The 18,402-nt window shown below is 26.6% G+C and overlaps 3 protein-coding genes across 10 annotated transcripts in view; 1 reads left to right on the top strand and 2 right to left on the bottom strand.

The window, feature by feature from the left end:
* Positions 1-6,493, bottom strand: part of LOC117179414 — a 7,330-nt gene extending 837 nt beyond the window's left edge. Inside the window, exons 1-6 of one of the 3 annotated variants that reach the window (XM_033371181.1) lie at positions 6,427-6,493; positions 6,002-6,094; positions 3,455-3,478; positions 3,227-3,317; positions 2,704-2,820; positions 2,092-2,428 (exon numbers count right to left, since the gene is read on the bottom strand). In XM_033371181.1, the coding sequence (XP_033227072.1) occupies positions 2,092-2,428; positions 2,704-2,820; positions 3,227-3,303 (531 nt within the window). In that variant the 5' untranslated portion in view covers positions 3,304-3,317; positions 3,455-3,478; positions 6,002-6,094; positions 6,427-6,493. Of the gene's footprint in view, positions 1-2,091; positions 2,429-2,703; positions 2,821-3,226; positions 3,318-3,454; positions 3,479-5,508; positions 5,626-6,001; positions 6,095-6,426 lie in introns of those variants that run through there. The other 2 variants (XM_033371180.1, XM_033371182.1) reach the window with 2 other exon arrangements.
* On the top strand, positions 5,935-13,455 carry LOC117179415 (DNA-directed RNA polymerase I subunit RPA12). Its single transcript, XM_033371183.1, has 3 exons — positions 5,935-6,151; positions 9,217-9,436; positions 12,914-13,455. The coding sequence occupies exons 1-3, from the start codon at positions 6,013-6,015 to the stop codon at positions 12,936-12,938; spliced, it is 384 nt and encodes a 127-aa protein (XP_033227074.1). The 5' UTR covers positions 5,935-6,012; the 3' UTR covers positions 12,939-13,455.
* Positions 13,054-18,402, bottom strand: part of LOC117179413 (venom dipeptidyl peptidase 4) — a 794,327-nt gene continuing 788,978 nt past the window's right edge. For all 6 annotated transcript variants that reach the window (XM_033371173.1, XM_033371175.1, XM_033371177.1 and 3 more), the window contains exons 15-16: positions 16,694-16,920; positions 13,054-14,354 (exon numbers count right to left, since the gene is read on the bottom strand). In XM_033371173.1, coding sequence (XP_033227064.1) covers positions 14,256-14,354; positions 16,694-16,920 — 326 coding nt within the window. In that variant the 3' untranslated portion in view covers positions 13,054-14,255. The remainder of the gene's footprint in view (positions 14,355-16,693; positions 16,921-18,402) is intronic.

The following is an 18,402-nucleotide window of genomic DNA, read 5'->3' as shown; positions in this document are numbered from 1 at the left end:
GAATGCGCAATTCTAAAACAGTTTACCTTTTGAGACTTCGAATTTAATTTTTTTTATTTCAAAAGCTTAAATTCGAAAATATTAGGTTTCAAATTCAAATATTAAAAATCTCAGGAAAATTTAACTACCAAATATTAAAAAATTGCAAAATTTGACATTGGAAACCTTGATAGTCAGTTTTAATAATGTAATTTGATAATTTTATATTTAAATATTCCTAATTACTTAGTCTCAATTTCACTCAGAATTTAATACTTTTAGAATTAAATATTCTAAATTATTTTGTTTCCATTTCAACCGCATACATGTGTTTAAAGGATTTGCAAGTCAAAAATTTTGAATTAAATTCTACCAGAGTAAAATCCAGAACAATGAAAAAATAAGACAATAATTACTAATATTCAAACCTCAAAAACTAGAAGCTGTTAGAACCACAGAGAAGTTGTTTTGCATTTTTTAAATTTTCAATGTAACATCTTAATATTGTCTAAAATTAATTGATGATTTAAAAAATGGAATCATTTAATATCGAAAAATATTTGATTGGAAAATTTCAAAAATGAATAATTATTGTAAATGAAGTGTTAAAATTTAAGGGATTTAATTTAGAATGGCTACGATTTTAAACTTCTGAATTTTTATGTTAAACGTTAAATTTTCAGTTTGTCCTTTTAATAAGCATTAATTTTGTAATTAAAAATGAAAGGGTTGAATTCTGAAAAGTATAGTTCAAATATTTTTGTAAAATGATTTGATGAAACAAATCAATCCTTTCTTCGACCGTTGATATTTATTGATATGAAATCAATCAAATATTTTTAATTCTTCAATGATTTAAATTTATCTAAAATAATTTAAATTTAAATAGGTTTGAGTATAAAAGTATTTTAATATCATAATTCTGCATAATTTTAAATTTTTTACAGCTTTAAATCAAGTTCGTTATCGTTTATTTTATATTTTTAGGTTGTGTCTATACGTCCGTTACCTCCCCTCACCAGGCTTCATTTTTAACGTTTCGTAGTAGAATTTTTTTAATTTTTAATTTTTGCCATTTGAAATTACTTTTTATCTTGAAATTTTTTTGGAATAATTCAAGGTTAAATATTCATAATTAAAAATTTTACATTTTTTACCTTGAAAATAGCGGTGAATTTATTTTTATATTAGAAAAATGTGTCTAGTAAATTTGTTTCTTAAATTATTATTTAATTATGTAATAAAAATGTTAAATTCTAGATTTGCATAAGTTTTAACCTTGAAATTTTCTATTTAGTTTTTCATTTCAAATTTAAAAATTTTAATCACTTTGAATTGAAAGTTATTTCAATTTAAATGCTTTAAATATAAAATAAATTAATTTTGCATGCTTGTAGTTACAAATAATACAACTTGAAATCCTTAAACTATTCAATTATCCAATTTTTAAAATTCTAACATGAAAATAAAAAATTTATCACGTAATTTGTGAACGGCCTCTTTTCGAATTTGGTTTATAATCTTTACTCATTTCTAATGAAATTATTCACATTTCAAAAATTTTAGAATGAAAATTTTGAATTAAAAAAATATTTGAGTTAAATATTTTTATTTTCAAACACTTTGATATTTCAAATGACTAAATTTTGAACGATTTTATTAAGAAATGATAGAACTACAATTCCTTTTTGTTCTATTCGAAATATTATCATTTTTTTAATTTTACCTAATCCAAAATTAATTGATTGAAAACGTTTTCAGTTCAAAACCGTTCTATATATACTTTTTTAATTTTTAAATGCTTTTAATTTGAAATAATTAATTATAAATGATAGTGACAAACATTTTTTAAACCAAATATTTAAAAAATTGTTTATTAAATGATTTCAAAATTGTTTATATTTTTAACGTTAAGAAAAAATAATTGAATAATGTAAACGAGCCTTTATTTCCTGCTGGTTAAATATACTGTTTAAATAATTACAAGTAACATTAAATATCATTAGTGCCACAGACCAGATTTTTTCTTTAAAAACTGAAAATTAGTTTGGAGAAATGTTAAAACATTTATTTGGCTTATTCTGACTGAACATTATTTTGAAAAGGACGTACTGTAAAAAATTGCTCGTAAGAAATATCCTCATTGGTTTCTAGATCATTATGTCTCAAAACCACTTTATAGTGCTCATTTTCTCCCTGTCCTCTGCAAGTAATCGCAATATGTTTAAAAGATGATAGATTCAAGTTGGTTGGAGTTCTAACGCCAGCGAATCCTGCTCCATTTGGTTGTGGATTTAGAAGAGTAAAAAGAACAGCCCTTTGAAAGACCTGAGTTTTTTGCAAAACCAATGTAGCTTTTGATTTCCCAACAGTTCTGACAGTGTCCGAAATTTCCATCCAATTGTCGACATTCTTGAGAGTTTTGAAATCGAACAAGGTCATTGTTTCCCTAAGATGCAGTTAAAAAAATTAAGAACACTTGACAATAATTAAATTAACCATCATTTTAATTCTTTTGAACTCAAAGAAGTTAAAGAATGTTTTTTCTCATCAGTGTTTAAAAATTATTTAAAGTTCTAAATATATTCTCTCAAAACAAATACTTTATTCAATGAATTATTCAAACTAAGAATGGGTGCATTGAACTTCATGATTAATCTGTGCATAGAGATAATGAGAGTGCAGCTAGTCTATTTGCGTTTCTCATAAAATGCTGTTAATTACTGCATAATAATATTCTTATGATCCTCCTCCGCAACACTTGCGTAGAATTCAAACTCTCTGATCACGTTTTTGGCGTTCATATTGGTCATAATAAACGATTTGGCACCCCTCCCTAAACTGCGCGCAAAAGAAGAAAGTGAAATCTTAAAAATATCTACGAAATATGAATACACTGGAACCTGGATTTGCGTAAACTGGATTTATGCGTTTCTAGAACTGATTGCCTCCGCAATCTCTTGTTGAGAGGCGCCGCGGAGCTGGAAGGGAGAATATGCTCAGTCAAGCGTCATGCCTCCAAATCGAACAGAAATTGTTGAGGCGGCCCTGTCTGTTTACGTTCAGAGTCCCTGGATTTGTGTCGAAGGCCAATTGAGGACATGTCCGAAACCGTGCACAAATCCAGGTACCAGTGTACATTTAAAGTTTCTCAAATCTCTTATGAAATAAAGGAAAACAGTTTTATAACTATAATTATATTCTATGTAAATATATATTATTAATTGAAATAAATGATAAATCTTACCCGTTTACTGGTCGCATCAAAGTAATTCCTGCAACGAAACTACTTAGAACTTGAAAAAGTCTCATTGCTGATACCATTGTTAAATGTATTTCTGAAAATTTATAGATATTTCTTAAACAACAGTTTTTTAGACCGAAAATAACAAATTTCATATTTTTTTCAAACATTAATATTTTAAAACATAAAATATTTTAAGCCAAACATGAACCAGTAGGAATTTTATCTTACCTTAATTACTTCTAACGGAATGTTCTGAAAAAAATGAAAAAACTATTAACATATTAATTAATTTCAAACACAAAATGTTGAGAAGTACATAGTTTTCCAGTCAAAAATATTCAAACCAGGATTCAATGCATGAAAACGGGAATATTTGTTATCTCGTCTTATCTCTTTCAAACAGATTGTACACATCAAACGTACGTCATGTCAAATTCAGCTGAAACATTATTTTGAGAAAATATTGTAACAAGTCACCCGATGTGAAAGTTGGCGTTTTATTATAGATATATGTATAATTTTGATATCATACAAGAATAATAAAAAATTATTTCAGTTAAAAAATGAAATCATACTTATCTAAAAAAATAACGTACAGGTAAAAAAGAATTTTTTTATTTCATGGCTTGATATTCGCAAAATCATTATAAATAAAATCATCTTTCATTACTTGAAGTTGTTTTATGTCTTAAGTTGGACTTGTTTAAAATTAAAATAACAAATATAATCTCTATTGTGCATTCAAATTAAAGCTGTAAAATTATTTAATGAATTATTGATAATATCATATATGTTCTATATTAGTGAGAAAAATAATTTTAATATAAAATCAAAAAATTTCGAACAAGACTAAAAATTTCTAATTTTGTTGTGTTAGCTTTCTTTGCCAGAAATTAAAATCTATAAAAATAATCATCACCAGGATTTTAAAATTTTATCAATTTTAACCAGAAATTGATATTTTAGAAAAAAATTATTAGTTTTCAAAGATTAAAAATGTGTAATTAATTAACTTTTTTTCGGTTTTGTTAGCATTTTTGATCGGAAATTGAAATTTAAAACAAAAGTCAATATATGTCAAGGTTTACAAGATTTTAACGGTTTTCGAGAGAAATCGGCCATTTTAAACGAAAAACAGTAAATCTGAAAGAATATTAATGTTTTTTTTTTTAATTTTCATATTTTTAGTTTTACTGGTGTTTCATACCGGAAATCGGTCGTTTCATTACAAAATAATTGAATTTCAAATACGTTGATAAATTCTTCAACAATTTTAGGTATTTCAAATGAATCAAATGAAATCATAAAATAATTATTTATACAAAAAACATAATGTTTGAAATAAACTTTATAAATGTACACCTTTTTTGTTATTTTATATCAGTGTTTTTCGTCTGAAATTTTTATTTTTAATAAAAAATCATTAGGTTTCAAAAAATCTTTACAATATTGACACAATAACGGGGTATGTTGACGTTTCTCACAGGAAATCGATTATTTCAAACTAAAAAATTAGGTAGGAAGGAAAATTTACAATCTTAAACAATTTTTTATTATACTTTATTACTGTTTTGTCTAAAGTTGCTAATGTTAAAAACAATCATTATATTTTAAAGCATATTTACAATATTTAAACAATAATGAAGTATATTGGCATTTTTCACCCGAAAAAGATTATTTTAAACAAAAATAATTCAAATTCAAAAATCGAACTTACAATTTTTAACAACAACGGTTTGATTGTCTACATATTGTATACAAATATTTTACATTAAATGTGAATTTAAGATATCTTTTTTTATTCATTACCAAAAATATTCTTCATGCTTTTCTATTCTTTCAGGCAACAGATATTATAAAATACAAAAACTTTGGTATCAATATTAGTTTTATATTATAATTTAACAATTGCGTGAGCCACCAAACAAATCGCGCTTGCAGCGCGCATGTTTGTTTTCTAGTAAAATAAAGAATTCTTTTAGATTTTATTTAAATTGGAGGTGTTCATGTGTTTTAGGTATTTAAATAATTTTTTTAAAAGATAAGAAAATGTTAAAGTTAGACTAATGGATTTAAAAATTACAAATAATATCAGGACCACTATTTTTCTACTTTTTATTTTGATTTTTTATATAACTGAAAATTCACACTCGCTTACTTGATGAATAATTTACAGATTTAAAAGAACTATTACTTTCTTTAATGTTTTTAAAATATCTCAACCAATTGCAAACTTTCAGTTGTAAAAAGTGAAAATAAATCATTTTTAATTATACACTCACTGATTTAACTCTTCTTTACTCTTTCGCTTTGCCTGATATAGTTTGAATGAATTACTGTTTACGACTTATTCAAGCTACAGCAATTATGCCCTCTCCTGGGAACAACTAGTATTTTAAAAGTCATTATGTACACTCTTCATGCATAAGTACGCATTGCGTAATCAACCAGCTATATAAACTGTCACAGTAAAATCTTTTTACTTTTTTAAATTTAAAACATCAGTTTTTTTTCAAAAGTTAATTATCATAAAATTATGTAGAATTTCTTTAACTTTTAAAATATTCTAATAAAAAAAAAGAAATGTAAGATTCGATTTGGCTCAAAATTCAAATAATTGTTTTCCGAACGTTTCGAACGAAATCAGATATTCTACGCATGCGTGGTTCGATTACGCACGTTCCTTTCAATTAGCACTTCCGTAGCATGGTTCACACCAGATTACATTGTTGTCATTTTTGTGCTATGTACTGATTTTGAAAAAGTTTTACTTACTTTTGCCAAAAATGGAGTTTAAAAAGGAATCTGGTTCATTTTCAATTGCACCAGGTTTCTGTCCGGATTGTGGAACAATTTTACCATTATGCCCTGAAACAGGAGCAGTTACTTGTTATTCCTGTGAGAGATCATGGGACCCCGAAAAAGGTTAGTATTTACAGGTTACGTTATCTACTCTAAAAAGCTAAAAAGGCTCAAAAGTTTCTAGTTAATTGGCTCAGTTATTTTAATCAACTCCTGTAAAAAAGTTAATATAATTACTACGTCCTATGATATATTATTTGATTTGTATACACGAATGCAACGCAAATATCAAATATGAAATCAAATATAAAAAAAATCTATGCAGAATGTTGTAAAAATTCGTTCGATACGAAACATGACAGTTCAAACGAAATTAATAATAAAATTATAATTTTTACTTTTTCATTACTAGTTTTTCAACCAAATCTCACAGCACGTGTATTTCAGAATTAGAATACGGACTTACTAACCTTCCTGACAATCCCACCTAACTTAAAATAAATTTAAAAGCGCGAATTTTCAAACCAAAAATCAGAACACAATGTTTTGCTGCCGTTTTTATTGTGTTATCTATTTTGAATCAACATGAAATTGAAAACATCATTGGAAAAATATTGAAACCTCGTTTTTGTTGCTTGAAAATAATCTTTCAAGACATTTCTGTCGACCAATTCATAAAGTAGAAACTATTTTCAGCTAAAAAAATCAATACTTTTGTACATTTTAAAACCGCTTTAATAATTTGACCGGAAACTCGGTACTGACTGGTAATTTCTTTTGGCGCAAGGCTACAGAAAATGTGTCAATGTCGAATTAGTAAATGCTGTGTCACTCTACAATTTGTGTTTACATTGCAAAACCTAAAGAAATAGATTTTAAATTGAAAAACACTTGATAAAATAGGTTTGATAAAACTTGATTATATTTCTACATTTTTATGCTATATTTTAATCGAAGAAATTTATCCCAAGAACTTTATTCTAATTGCAGAGTGGCTAAAAAAATTCATTTTCAGAACTCCCTGACCAACTTTTTACTTTACCTCACCATTAATATTTAATGACTAGAATTTTAATCTTTTAACTAACATTTTCGTACATCAGCCCAAAATGCAAAATAATTTAATTTTCAACATTCAAGCAGAAAATAAGAATTTTCAAACAAAATAGTTTAACTTTTTATCGAATAGTTGGATGTTCAATATACAAAGATGAATTTTCAATCGAAAACAGTTATATTTACAACCAAATAGTTTTTACCTTTAAGCAAAAGTGATTAATTTTCAAGCAAAATAGTTCAACTTTTAGTCAAGTAATTGAAATTTCAATCTACAAATTTAAATTTTCAACAAAAAAGTACATTTCGGACCAAAAAAGCAGCCTTTAATAAAATAGGTTGAATTTTAAAAAATTATTAAATTTTTAACCAAGTAGCTATATTTTCAATCTAGAATAATGAATTTTCAACAAAATAATTACATTTTTAGAAAATTATAAGAATTTTTAACTAAAAAGATGATTTTTGAACAAAGAAGATTAATTTTCTACGCAGGACAATATTTCAACTAAATACATGAATTGCCAACCAAATAATGGAATTTTTAAATTATAAAAAATAACTTTAACCAAAAACATAATAGGCTCATTTTTAGATAACAAAATTAAGTTTAATTTTAAAATATCATAATTTTCAACCAAACAGATGAATTTTTAAGAAAAATTCTCAACTTTTAGCTAAGTTGTTAAATTTTCAACAAAAATAAATTTTTATGAAAATAATTTATATTTAAACAAAGACATATTTTAATTTTAATAAAAAAACTTTTGCATTTAACAAAAAAGACCAATTTTGAACAAAATAGTTTAATTTTCGACTAAATAATAGAAATTCCCTGACTTATATTTTTACATTCTCATTCATGAGTGTAATGTAATCGTCCAAATTTCCGATCTCTGCTTTTTAACGGATCTTTACGTTTCTGCACTCACAGAGTCCGAAAATCATAAAATTTTCTCGATGTCTGTCTGTATGTTTGGTTATCTGAAAGTTGTAGCCGCCCTAACTTTTATAGAATTAGTCCAGTTGAGTCAGCCTTTGATCCACTTTTTAAGATTTCCAAAATGAAGGCTAAGTTCGTTAAGCAGATATTTCCAACAAAAATGAAAAAATGTAGAGCATTTTCAAAATTAAAAAATTTTTTTTCATCAAATTTTAGAAATTTGCGTAAAAGTTTCTGATAGATGGGTAGAAGACTTGCAGATTATCCAGATAAAATGTTCCATTTCGATAAAAAAATAGAAAAGTTATATAATTTTGAAAATTTTTTTCTGATAGATTAGGAATTTTCATTTAAATTCTTCACTATATATCAAATATATTTAGAAACTATCTCCGTTAAATATTTCTATCAGAAAAATTCAAATATTAGAGCTTTTTCAAAACTTGAACACAATTTTTTTGTGAGTTTTAAATTTTTTTGTCAAATTTTCTTGTACATGGCAAAAAGAATTGCAAATTATCCTTTTGACATATTTAAATTAGAGAAAATTAAAAAAGTGACATGCTGTTCAACATTTTAAACATTTTCAAAAAAAGGAACAAAAAATTCTTTTTAAAAGGATGAAAAATATCAATCCAAAACCTTCTTTAAAAACAAATAAACAAAAATTGTACTTAAAATTTATGGCTGTAATTCTTTATAAGTTAAAATCACAGTTTTCATTTTTAGTTCTAATATTTATGATATTTGAAAAAATGTAGTTACAGCAGACCCTCGATTATCCGAGCTAATGAGGAGAGGAAATACCTCGGATAAGCGAGAACTCGGATAATGCGGAAGAAGTACAAAATTTGGAAGTTCTCTATTTTTGATATATTTGAAATAGAAAAATAAATATAAACATTTAGGAAATAAAAGTAAAAAACTTACTAATGTTGTCATTTATTAATTTATTTAAGTTTTATTAATGATTCTCCGTATTATCCGAGCATACACCTCGATTAATGCGGAGTGCTTGGATGAGTCCCGTTGCCTCGGATAATACGGAGCCTCGGATAATCGAAGGCCGGATAATCGAGGTTCTACTGTAAAGTATACACATGAAACGTACGAAAACGAGCGCGAAGCGCGAGAACGTCTCCGCGCGCCCTAGGCGGTCACCCTTTAATTATTTCTTTCCCTTTTACAGTTTTTGGGTCAATGGAAATGTCTTATAGGATTCCATTTATAGACAGAAAAACTTGCGAAACTTCAAAACGTGGTGAGGGTGAAAATGAGGAAAAACCGGATGGCCCAATAGTGGAGCGACAATGTCCACAGTGTAAAAACGACAAAATGTCTTATGCCACTTTGCAACTGCGATCAGCAGATGAAGGGCAGACCGTTTTTTTCACCTGCACGAAATGCAAGTAAGTATTAAATTCCCAACTGTAAAATTAAAAAAAAAATTATTAACAATTTGAATTTAAAATAAGTTCTGAATTTTAAAGGTTTTTGAGAAACTTACTATTTCTCTAGCAGGGCATAGCGTAAAAAAGAAAATGTTAAAAAATGAAAGACTTAGGGAAATACAAACAAATCAAATAAATTACAAGAAAAATTTCAGCTAATTACAACTTTTGTCTATTATTTGGATGAATTTAAAATATTTTTTTATTACTAAAATATAAAAAAGTATTAAAATCATCTAAATAATGGATACAAGTTATAATTTTCTGTAATATTATTTTTGAACAAATTTTAACGAGAGATTAAAAAAAAATTCGATTTTTGTCTTAATTTTTGTGAAGTGTTGAATAAAAAAACTATCAAGTTAGGTGTCGAAAATGGTGTTTTATATTTTTCAAAAAATACACCCTGAATTTTCAGAATGAGAATTGTTACAAACCACAATAAAATTCCGTATAATAAATTTAATTAAGCAATTGATTTTGTTTTTCACTCGATTTTTTTTTCAATTTGATAGGAAGTTTTATAAACTTATTCAGTCCTTTCTAAAAATAATAATAACACATAAACATTTCTTTGATTGGGATCGAGTGAAAGTTTTTATATAATTAAAGAAACCAAAGAGAGGACATTTATGGAGTTTGTACATAAAAGAGAGAGGAAAATAAAACAGGTAATTAAAAAACAAATCTTTCAAAATATAATAAAGGATTTGATAGTTTTATTAAGTTTTCATAAGAAAAAGTATCTCGGAATTTGTGGGTATTGTTGTTTAAATAATTAAAATCATGTATAAAAATATATGCAGTTCTAATTAATACTAAACATAAGATAAAAATATTAAATTAAATTTAAATATACTCTTTTTGTTTGAAAATTTATCGTTTTCAGTTGAAAATTCATGTATTTTGATGAGAAATTTCGTACCTATTGTTAGAAAATTAATTTTATTGGTTGAAAATTCATCTTTTAGCTTAAGAATTCAAACGTTTTTTTGCAATTTCTTCACTCCCTTGACTGAACATTTTTTCTTATTTGAAAATTCAACTCATGTTAAGAAGTTGTATTTTTTGGTTGAATTCAACTGATGTTGATTAAAGATTAAAATGTGTTTTTTTTTTTAATACGAACTGCTACATTTTTCGTGTAGAGTTCATCTTTCTTTAGAATGCAAATTTAATTAATTAGTTGGAAGTGAAATTCTTTTGAAAAAATTAACTTTTTTATTGAAGATCCATTATTTTAATTGAAAATTCATCTCTTTCATGGAAAATTAGGTATTTTACGGAAAATTTATTTATTTTTTTTGCTGGAAATGTAATTAATTTAGTTGGAAATATAATTGTTTTAGTTAAAAATTCATATTTTTCGTTAAAATTATTTTTTTAAATAAAAAGTTAACTATTCAATTTCAGACTGAAGAATTATATTTTTGGTCGAAAAATTCGTATTTTTTGGTAAAGATAATTTTTATTGGTTTAAAGATCAATTATTGCAGTTGATAATTCATATTTTTGGTTTAAAATTCATCATTTTTTTTGTCGGAAACTCAAATATTTGATTGAGAATTCATGTATTTGTTGAAAATAGTATTTTTGTAGAAAATTACGCTTATCGTTTAAAAATCCAAGTATTCCAGTTAAATATTCATCATTTTTGTTGGAAATTCATTCTTACGGTCGAAAATAAAAGTACTTAGTTCAAAGTTAAACTTTTTTGTTAGAAATTCATCTTTTTGACTTGAAATTAGTCTATGCTAGTTCATGATTCCTCATTTTAGTTGAGAATTCATCACTTTGGTTATAAATTCGTTGTTTTGTTTGGCAAATTAATATTTCTTCACTGAAAATTTGTTTATTCCATTTTTGGTTTTAAGTTTATCCTTTTTTAGTTCGAAATTCAAGTATTTGGATGAAAATGAATACTTTTTAGTTGAAAATTCAACTATTTGGTTAAAAGCATTACATCTATTCGGTTAAAAATGCGAAATTTGCGATAATGATTAAATAATGGGTGTTAGCTCGGAATTGATGTTAACCTTGAATTCTATTTTCAAGGTTAATTGAAGGTCAACGTTATTTTTAAAAATAGGAATCCCTACTTTTGAGCCCAGATTTAAAAAGAGCGAGAAATTTTTCGTTCAGAATTATAATTTTTATCAACGTCATGGCAAGGTCGAATGAAGGTCAATTTACTGTGTATTACAGCTAAATATAGGAAGTTCAAGTATTTGAAAAATTCGTAGTGACTGATGATTGGCTAGTTTTCTATCTTTGAAAAGTTTTTTTAGCAATAAAAATAAAAATTGGCATTTTAAACAAGTGGATTTCAATGACTAAGGTCTTCGATGTCTTTCGACGTTGAAAAATTTATTTGTAACTCTTGTAATACACAGGAAATTGACCTTCATCCGACCTTACCGTGACTTTGATGAAAATTATCATTTTGAACGTAAAGTGTCTCGCTCTTTTCAAATCTGGGGTCAAAAGTGGAAGTTCCCATTTTCAAAAATCATTTAGACAGTCAAATAACCTTGACAATCGAATTCAAGGTCAATGTCATTGGTACCAGTAGTTGGCCCCTCTCTGTCCCTCCTCTCTGTCTGATCTTGTAACATAATTTTTCAAAGCTTTCTAAAATAAAAATATTAATAGAATTCCTAGAAACTAATAAAAAAGAACATTATAGTAAACTCGCGAAACTTATATTCATACGAAATTGAAGGGCTTTTTTTTATATTTTCCTATTATTCCGATAATTTTAAAATAATTTGGCTAAAAACTAAGCTCAGTTTAAAAAAGTATCAAAATATAATGAGACCATGCACAGATAATGTCAAACTTATGTAGTAATTATGTTTCATATAGAAAAAAACAAAAAAAAAAGAAAAGAAACGTAACGAAACATTCGACTTTCGTTACATTTCTTTTTCTTTCTTTGGGCACAAAACTTGGAAGATAATTTTGAAATTTTGCCTACGTAACTGTATTGCTTTTACTCATTTTTCATACTTTGGATAGTTTACAGATCAATTATATTGAATTTACAGAAATAATTGGCAAATATCAGAAAAGCCCTCTTAATTTCGTTCGAATCTTTGATTCCGAATCAAATGTTTAAAAAAAAGGAAAGATTTTAATAGCTCCTTACTATGAAAAATCATACCTGGAGAAAACTTGATACCTGAAAAAAATCTGGAATTGTCAGGGAATTTTTTTCCAGGTTATATAACTGTCTCTAATGAGCCGATTAGACTTTTTTTGGAAATATGCTTCTTGCATTTGAAGTCTTTTTCAGTTAATGTTTTTTTTAAGACTGATTTTTCGAAACTTTCCGCCCTTTATTATTCCAGGGTCTTTAATTTTCTGAAATTTGCAATTTACGCTACGCCGTATTCTGTACAAAAAAAAGCTGTTATAAATTTTCTTTTTTTTCAGATTCAAAGAAACGGAAAATTCATAATGGGCTTCTAGATTTGGAAGCTTTGTGTACATACTTGTGACTGTGTCGTTCCTTTCCTTTGGAAATCGACTAACGGAATCGAGAAAGTGGGGAATAAGAGCAGAGGGAGTTTTTATTAAAACATAGACCTTTATTTGAATACACTCAACAAATAATCGGTAGTGAATTTCCAAGCAACTTTGAAAAACTACGGGTTAGTCCGCACAGTTTTGTCGCAACAGTATTTTCTCTACTTCAGTTATACGTTAATTAAGTAATCTTGTATGTACAACGAGTTCGAGATAAGAATTAACAATTATTTTAATAAATTCACTTTGATCCACCCTCAAAAATGCATGCAGTGGTCCTTGATTTAAAAAACTTTAATATTTTAAACGTGATAGTCGCTTATTTACACTACTGTGCATTTTGTTTCGTTACATCTCTGATTAGATTGAATGTCGTCGTCGGCTTAACGATAACAATTTGTAGATATGCTATCTTAAAGTTGATAAAAATAAATGAATGATTAATTGAGAAATTATTGTTAACTTCTAACCGCTACTAACTTAGATTTGACAAAAGTTAGACCTTATAAAATTAGGTCTTATGAAATAATCTCTAGTAGATGATAAATGGGATAATATCTCAAGAATCATTCAATTACATTCATACCTCAGTTTATACATATCACTTTTTACATATAAACAAATGTATTTCTAATGACAAAGTGAAAAATATTTCCATCAGGAATCGTTAATCATTGTTCTTCATTTTATGCCGAGAACTGAACATAACTGAGGTACTCTAATGAAAATTGTTGGTGAAAGTATCCATAAAACGAGCTCAAGTAAGTCTATGTATTGAGTTATTCAGAAGTTTACAAGTTTATATCCTTACTCTCGTGTGTGCCCCTGTATATATATAAAATTACTTCTTAAGTAACAAAGTTTTCTCTTAAAATAGCTGGCTTTAAAAAACTTGTTCATGTACTAAGAAGAGTCTAACTCGTAAATAAGTACAAACTCTAATATTTTTAGGTCGCTGAATCAGGTATTGCAGGTTGAAATCGTCTGATTTCTTCAAACCTTTGGGAGTGTAACAAACGAAATTTTTTATATATGTAACACAATTTATAAACCGATTGTTACACCCAACTTGGCACATTGATTCGCCAAAGATATTTGCGGGATTCGAGTACTCCTTCAGTCCTTATTTACATGAACACTCATGTTACATATTGTACATAGACTATGTACATTTGAAAATTTATTTACAGGAAGTGATTGAGATTGTGTTTCACTGCTCCTCCACAGATCCTCAATGAAAAAACTTCGATCAGGAAGATGGTTCGAAGCATTCGTCTAGAAAGTTTTCGAGAGAGTGATAAAGATGGCTGCGAGATTGGACGATACCGTGATCTTCGTCAGTGTAAGTCTGGAAATTTTTAATTTATAATTATTAAAATTTTATTCCAATGACTTTTTAATATTTTTTAAATATTTATAAATTAAAAACGTAAAGGCAGCAGTTTTATACTTTACATTGGTAATAAGGACGTTCGGACAATTTCAGGAAATAATATAAATTGTACGATTTTAAATAGAATTCCCAAAACTGAATTATTTTGAAATAAGTCTAAAAACCGGGAAATGACGGATTTATTCTTTGATCATGGTTTTTACTTTTTAGAAGAAAAATATTTGAAATAGGTTCGATTTCATTTTTTTAAATATTAAGTTCAATGGTTATCTTTTTCAATTAAAAATGTCCATCCTAGGCCATTATTTTAAAGCGTTATGTAATAAAAAGTAAACAATAATTGATTTTACAACACTCTTTCCGTTAAAAATGATTGAATTTTCTGATTTTAACAAAAAAATTGAACGTTTGAATTCATAATTCTGAGTAGTCAAATAAATTTAAATGCAGGACTAAAAGTTTATAAACTATTTTCAATTTTAAATCCTATTTAAATATTTTTTCAGTCTAAAATATTTAATTTTTAACCCATTTAATTTAAGATTTTTCAATTAAGAAGAAGACTAATTATTTAATTAGTTGCAATATTTGATTGTTCATCTAAAGCGAGCAATTAAAAATAAAATATTCTAAATTAAAAATGTTAAAACTGCATTTTTTGAAACAGAAATCCTTGAATCGTTAAAATGTCAGATTTAAACTTTGAACGTTACAACTTTAATCGTTCCATTCAAAAAATTTTAATTTGTAATTGAAACTGTTAAATTTTGACAGAAATGATCATTTAATATTAAATAAATTTAGAACCTTTTTAAGAATTGTAAAAGGTTTCATAAGAATATTTTCTTGAGATTCCTAGGAAGAATTTGTTTAAAAAATAATGTGTTAAACAACTTCTAAAGAACTCCAAAATTGTCAAAAAAGAATCTGGAAGATTTTAAGGCATTTTTTTCTAATTTTGCAAGATTTTCAAGAAAAATGCAACAACAAAAAAAGTTGTACAATTTCAGTTTAGAACCTTTTAAATATATACAACTTAAATTGCTAGGTTGAATAGTAGAGAATTTATTTATAAACATTGAAATCGAAGAATTCTAGAAGGAAATTAAAATACTTCTGCACTTTCCTAATTAAATATTAAAAATGATACAATTTCAGATTATAAACAATTTCAGTTTAAAGTTCGTATAACTGAACAATTATTGACAGACAATAAAAAATAAAAAATTTCAGAATGCAATTTAAATCATTCAACACTTTCTCAATGAAATATCACAGCTTTTGAAAATTCTTTAGAATAAAAAAATACTCTATAATGTTTCAAATCCTTTCAAATCTTTTAAAATCCTTTGACACTTTTTAAAGCTCTTCAAATTTCTTGGAACTTATCAAAATACCCTAAAATTTTTAAAATCTTTTGGAATCACTGCAAATTTTTGAAATCGATTAAACATTTCCTACGTCATTTTAAAGCCTGTAAAGTCTTTTAAAATCCCTTTAAAAATTTTGTAAAGCTCTTGCAAATTTCTTAGAATTAGAAGAAAACTATATAACGTTTTTTTGTTAAATACCCTAAAATCTATTAAAAATGCCCTGAGATATTTTATAACTTTTAAAATATTTTTAAATCCTTCAAAATTTGGAAAGCTATTGGGAATTCCTTGGAATTAAAAAAAAAACTCTATAATGTTTCAAATCGTTAAAAATACCTTAACATTTTTTAAAGCTCTTGAAAATTGTTTGAAATTTTTTTAAATACCCTAAATATTAATTCTTTTAAAATGTTTTAAAACTATTGAACTTTTTCAATTTTAAGTCGAACAATTTTGAAATTAAAACTTCGAAATTTTAATATTTAAACAGCCCCGAATTTAGATTTTTCAAATTTAAAGTTGTCTTAACTTTAAGTATAGAAACCGTTGATGCTTAATTTCACAGATAAATAATGAGAAAATAATTATTCTTTTACAAAAACAAATTACAGGTACTTTTTAATCAAAAATGCGGAATGTAATATTCTTCAAAGTAATGCTTTATTTTAGATGACTATACGACTATTAAATTTTTAAAGAAATATACTTGATGAAGACTTTATTATGATGAAGAAAGTTTGCAGTATAACTGGAATGGAAACAGCTTTATGTCATTTTCATTAATGAAAATTCTTATCTTTGCACCATTTTCTGCAAAATATCTTTGCAAAAAAACTAAGGTAAATTTGAAACTTCAAAAAAGCTTTCCAGTTTCCATAAACTGAAAAAAAAACATCTGGAAAAATTATCATAAAATCTGACCTGCTGTCTAAATAAGATGTCTTTTTGCTCTAGAACTTTGGCCAGCATCAGGGACTGTTGATAGTGAACATTGTCGTCAAGAGTTCCATGAATTAAATAATATGCCTTTTTTCTGAATCCGCTTTCCTTGTCCACATCCACCTTTTTAAGAAGCTGAGCTTCCTCGTAACCTTTGAGATTGTCAGACGACGTCGGCAAACCCATAAACCTCTCCGTGTAAATTGAATCTGTAATTAAAACAAGTTATTAATTACAACCCAGCAAGCAGAACAGTGGACGAGCTATGCTGTGAAAGAGCGAGATTAATGAGTTTTGCGAGAAACAAAGGGTAAAATTCGCTTTTGACATACTGTGAGCGTCTGGTAATTATCACGAATACAAGGCATAGTTCAAAAAGCTCCTCTTTTGCTACCCACAATTAATATCTAAAAAGGAGAAGATAATTATGTTTCGCTAAAGAAATTCAACTAATTATGGATATATCCGAACTTTTCCTAAAGTAGATTGCAATCAACTGTTTAGCGCATATTTTACGAAAAGGATATGCGTCTTGCTTTTATTTTTTTATATGGTGTTTGAAGTCTCCAAAGACGCAATTTAAAACCGGCCTGAATGGGCCGTTAAGTGTGTTTGCTTTTTGGTCTCAAAAGTTTTCCTCAACTAAAATTTATTTTATTTTTTGATATTTTATTTGAGGTTTCTAAAGGAGCATTTTCAGACTGATCTTAATGTGTACACTCAATTAGGGCGATTTTTTCTAACACTTTTCGTTAAGTGTGTTTTTATTTTTTGGCCCCGAAACTTTTTGTCGTCGACATTTATTTTTTTACTTTTTGATATGTTTTTTATTGTGTCTAAGGACGTATTTTAAGACCGGGTTTGATACTCTTTCCATCCCGCATTTTATCACTTTTGAAAATTAAAATTTATTTTATTCTTAAATTATTTTGTTCTTTTCTCTAAATATTCTTAATAAATTAGCAATTCTATTGATCTATATCTAGTTAAATTATTTTAAGATTTTTCGTTCCTAAAATTAACAATATCTTCCTCCATCATGGATTAGTACTTTTTTCTATTTATCTAATATCATATTTGATCAAAGTTGATAAGAAATTGCATTTTTGAAATTCGCTGATTTTTGCTTGGCTAATTTTTAATTTGTTCTGAAATAGTGATCAAAAGTGGGCAATTTGTAACCCAATAAGTGTCTAATGTGCATTCGTAATTTAACTAATGTGCTTCTAAACTTTAAAAAATTCAAAAGAATTCAAGAAAAATTATAAGAATTCCACGAGAATTTGAATGAATTCAGGATAAATTTAAAAAACGTTCGAATGAATTCAAAGGAATTTAAAGGAAATGAGAAGAATTCGATGAAATTCATCAAAATCCATGGTGAATTTATTTAAAAAAAATGTGAATTAAGTGAATTAAAGAGAATTTACAAAAATTTAAGGTGACTTTCAAATGTATTCAAATAAATTACAAGACATTTGAAAATGTCTTCAAATGTGTCAAAATTTATCAAGTGGGCCACTTTTTTTATGGGTTGTGATTTTTCTTCGGGAATGCGTGATAAGTTAGAGTTTCACATAAATAAAATAACCCTACCAGGTGTATACATATGAAACCGGTATTGCCATTTAGCGGCCAGTAGGCACACTTGTAGGCACTGTCGGAACTTACCATTTGTGCTAATTGGCGTA

Source organism: Belonocnema kinseyi, chromosome 9, assembly GCF_010883055.1.
Source record: "Belonocnema kinseyi isolate 2016_QV_RU_SX_M_011 chromosome 9, B_treatae_v1, whole genome shotgun sequence".
Lineage (NCBI taxonomy): Eukaryota > Metazoa > Arthropoda > Insecta > Hymenoptera > Cynipidae > Belonocnema > Belonocnema kinseyi.
This window is presented reverse-complemented; position numbering and strand designations above follow the sequence as displayed.

Excerpts from the sequence above, each read along its gene's own strand:
- LOC117179415 (XM_033371183.1), top strand. The coding sequence starts at position 6,013 with ATGGAGTTTAAAAAGGAATCTGGTTCATTTTCAATTGCACCAGGTTTC. Across the intron at positions 6,152-9,216 it reads ATCATGGGACCCCGAAAAAG|TTTTTGGGTCAATGGAAATG; the intron begins GTTAGTATTTAC and ends TCCCTTTTACAG. Across the intron at positions 9,437-12,913 it reads TTCACCTGCACGAAATGCAA|ATTCAAAGAAACGGAAAATT; the intron begins GTAAGTATTAAA and ends CTTTTTTTTCAG.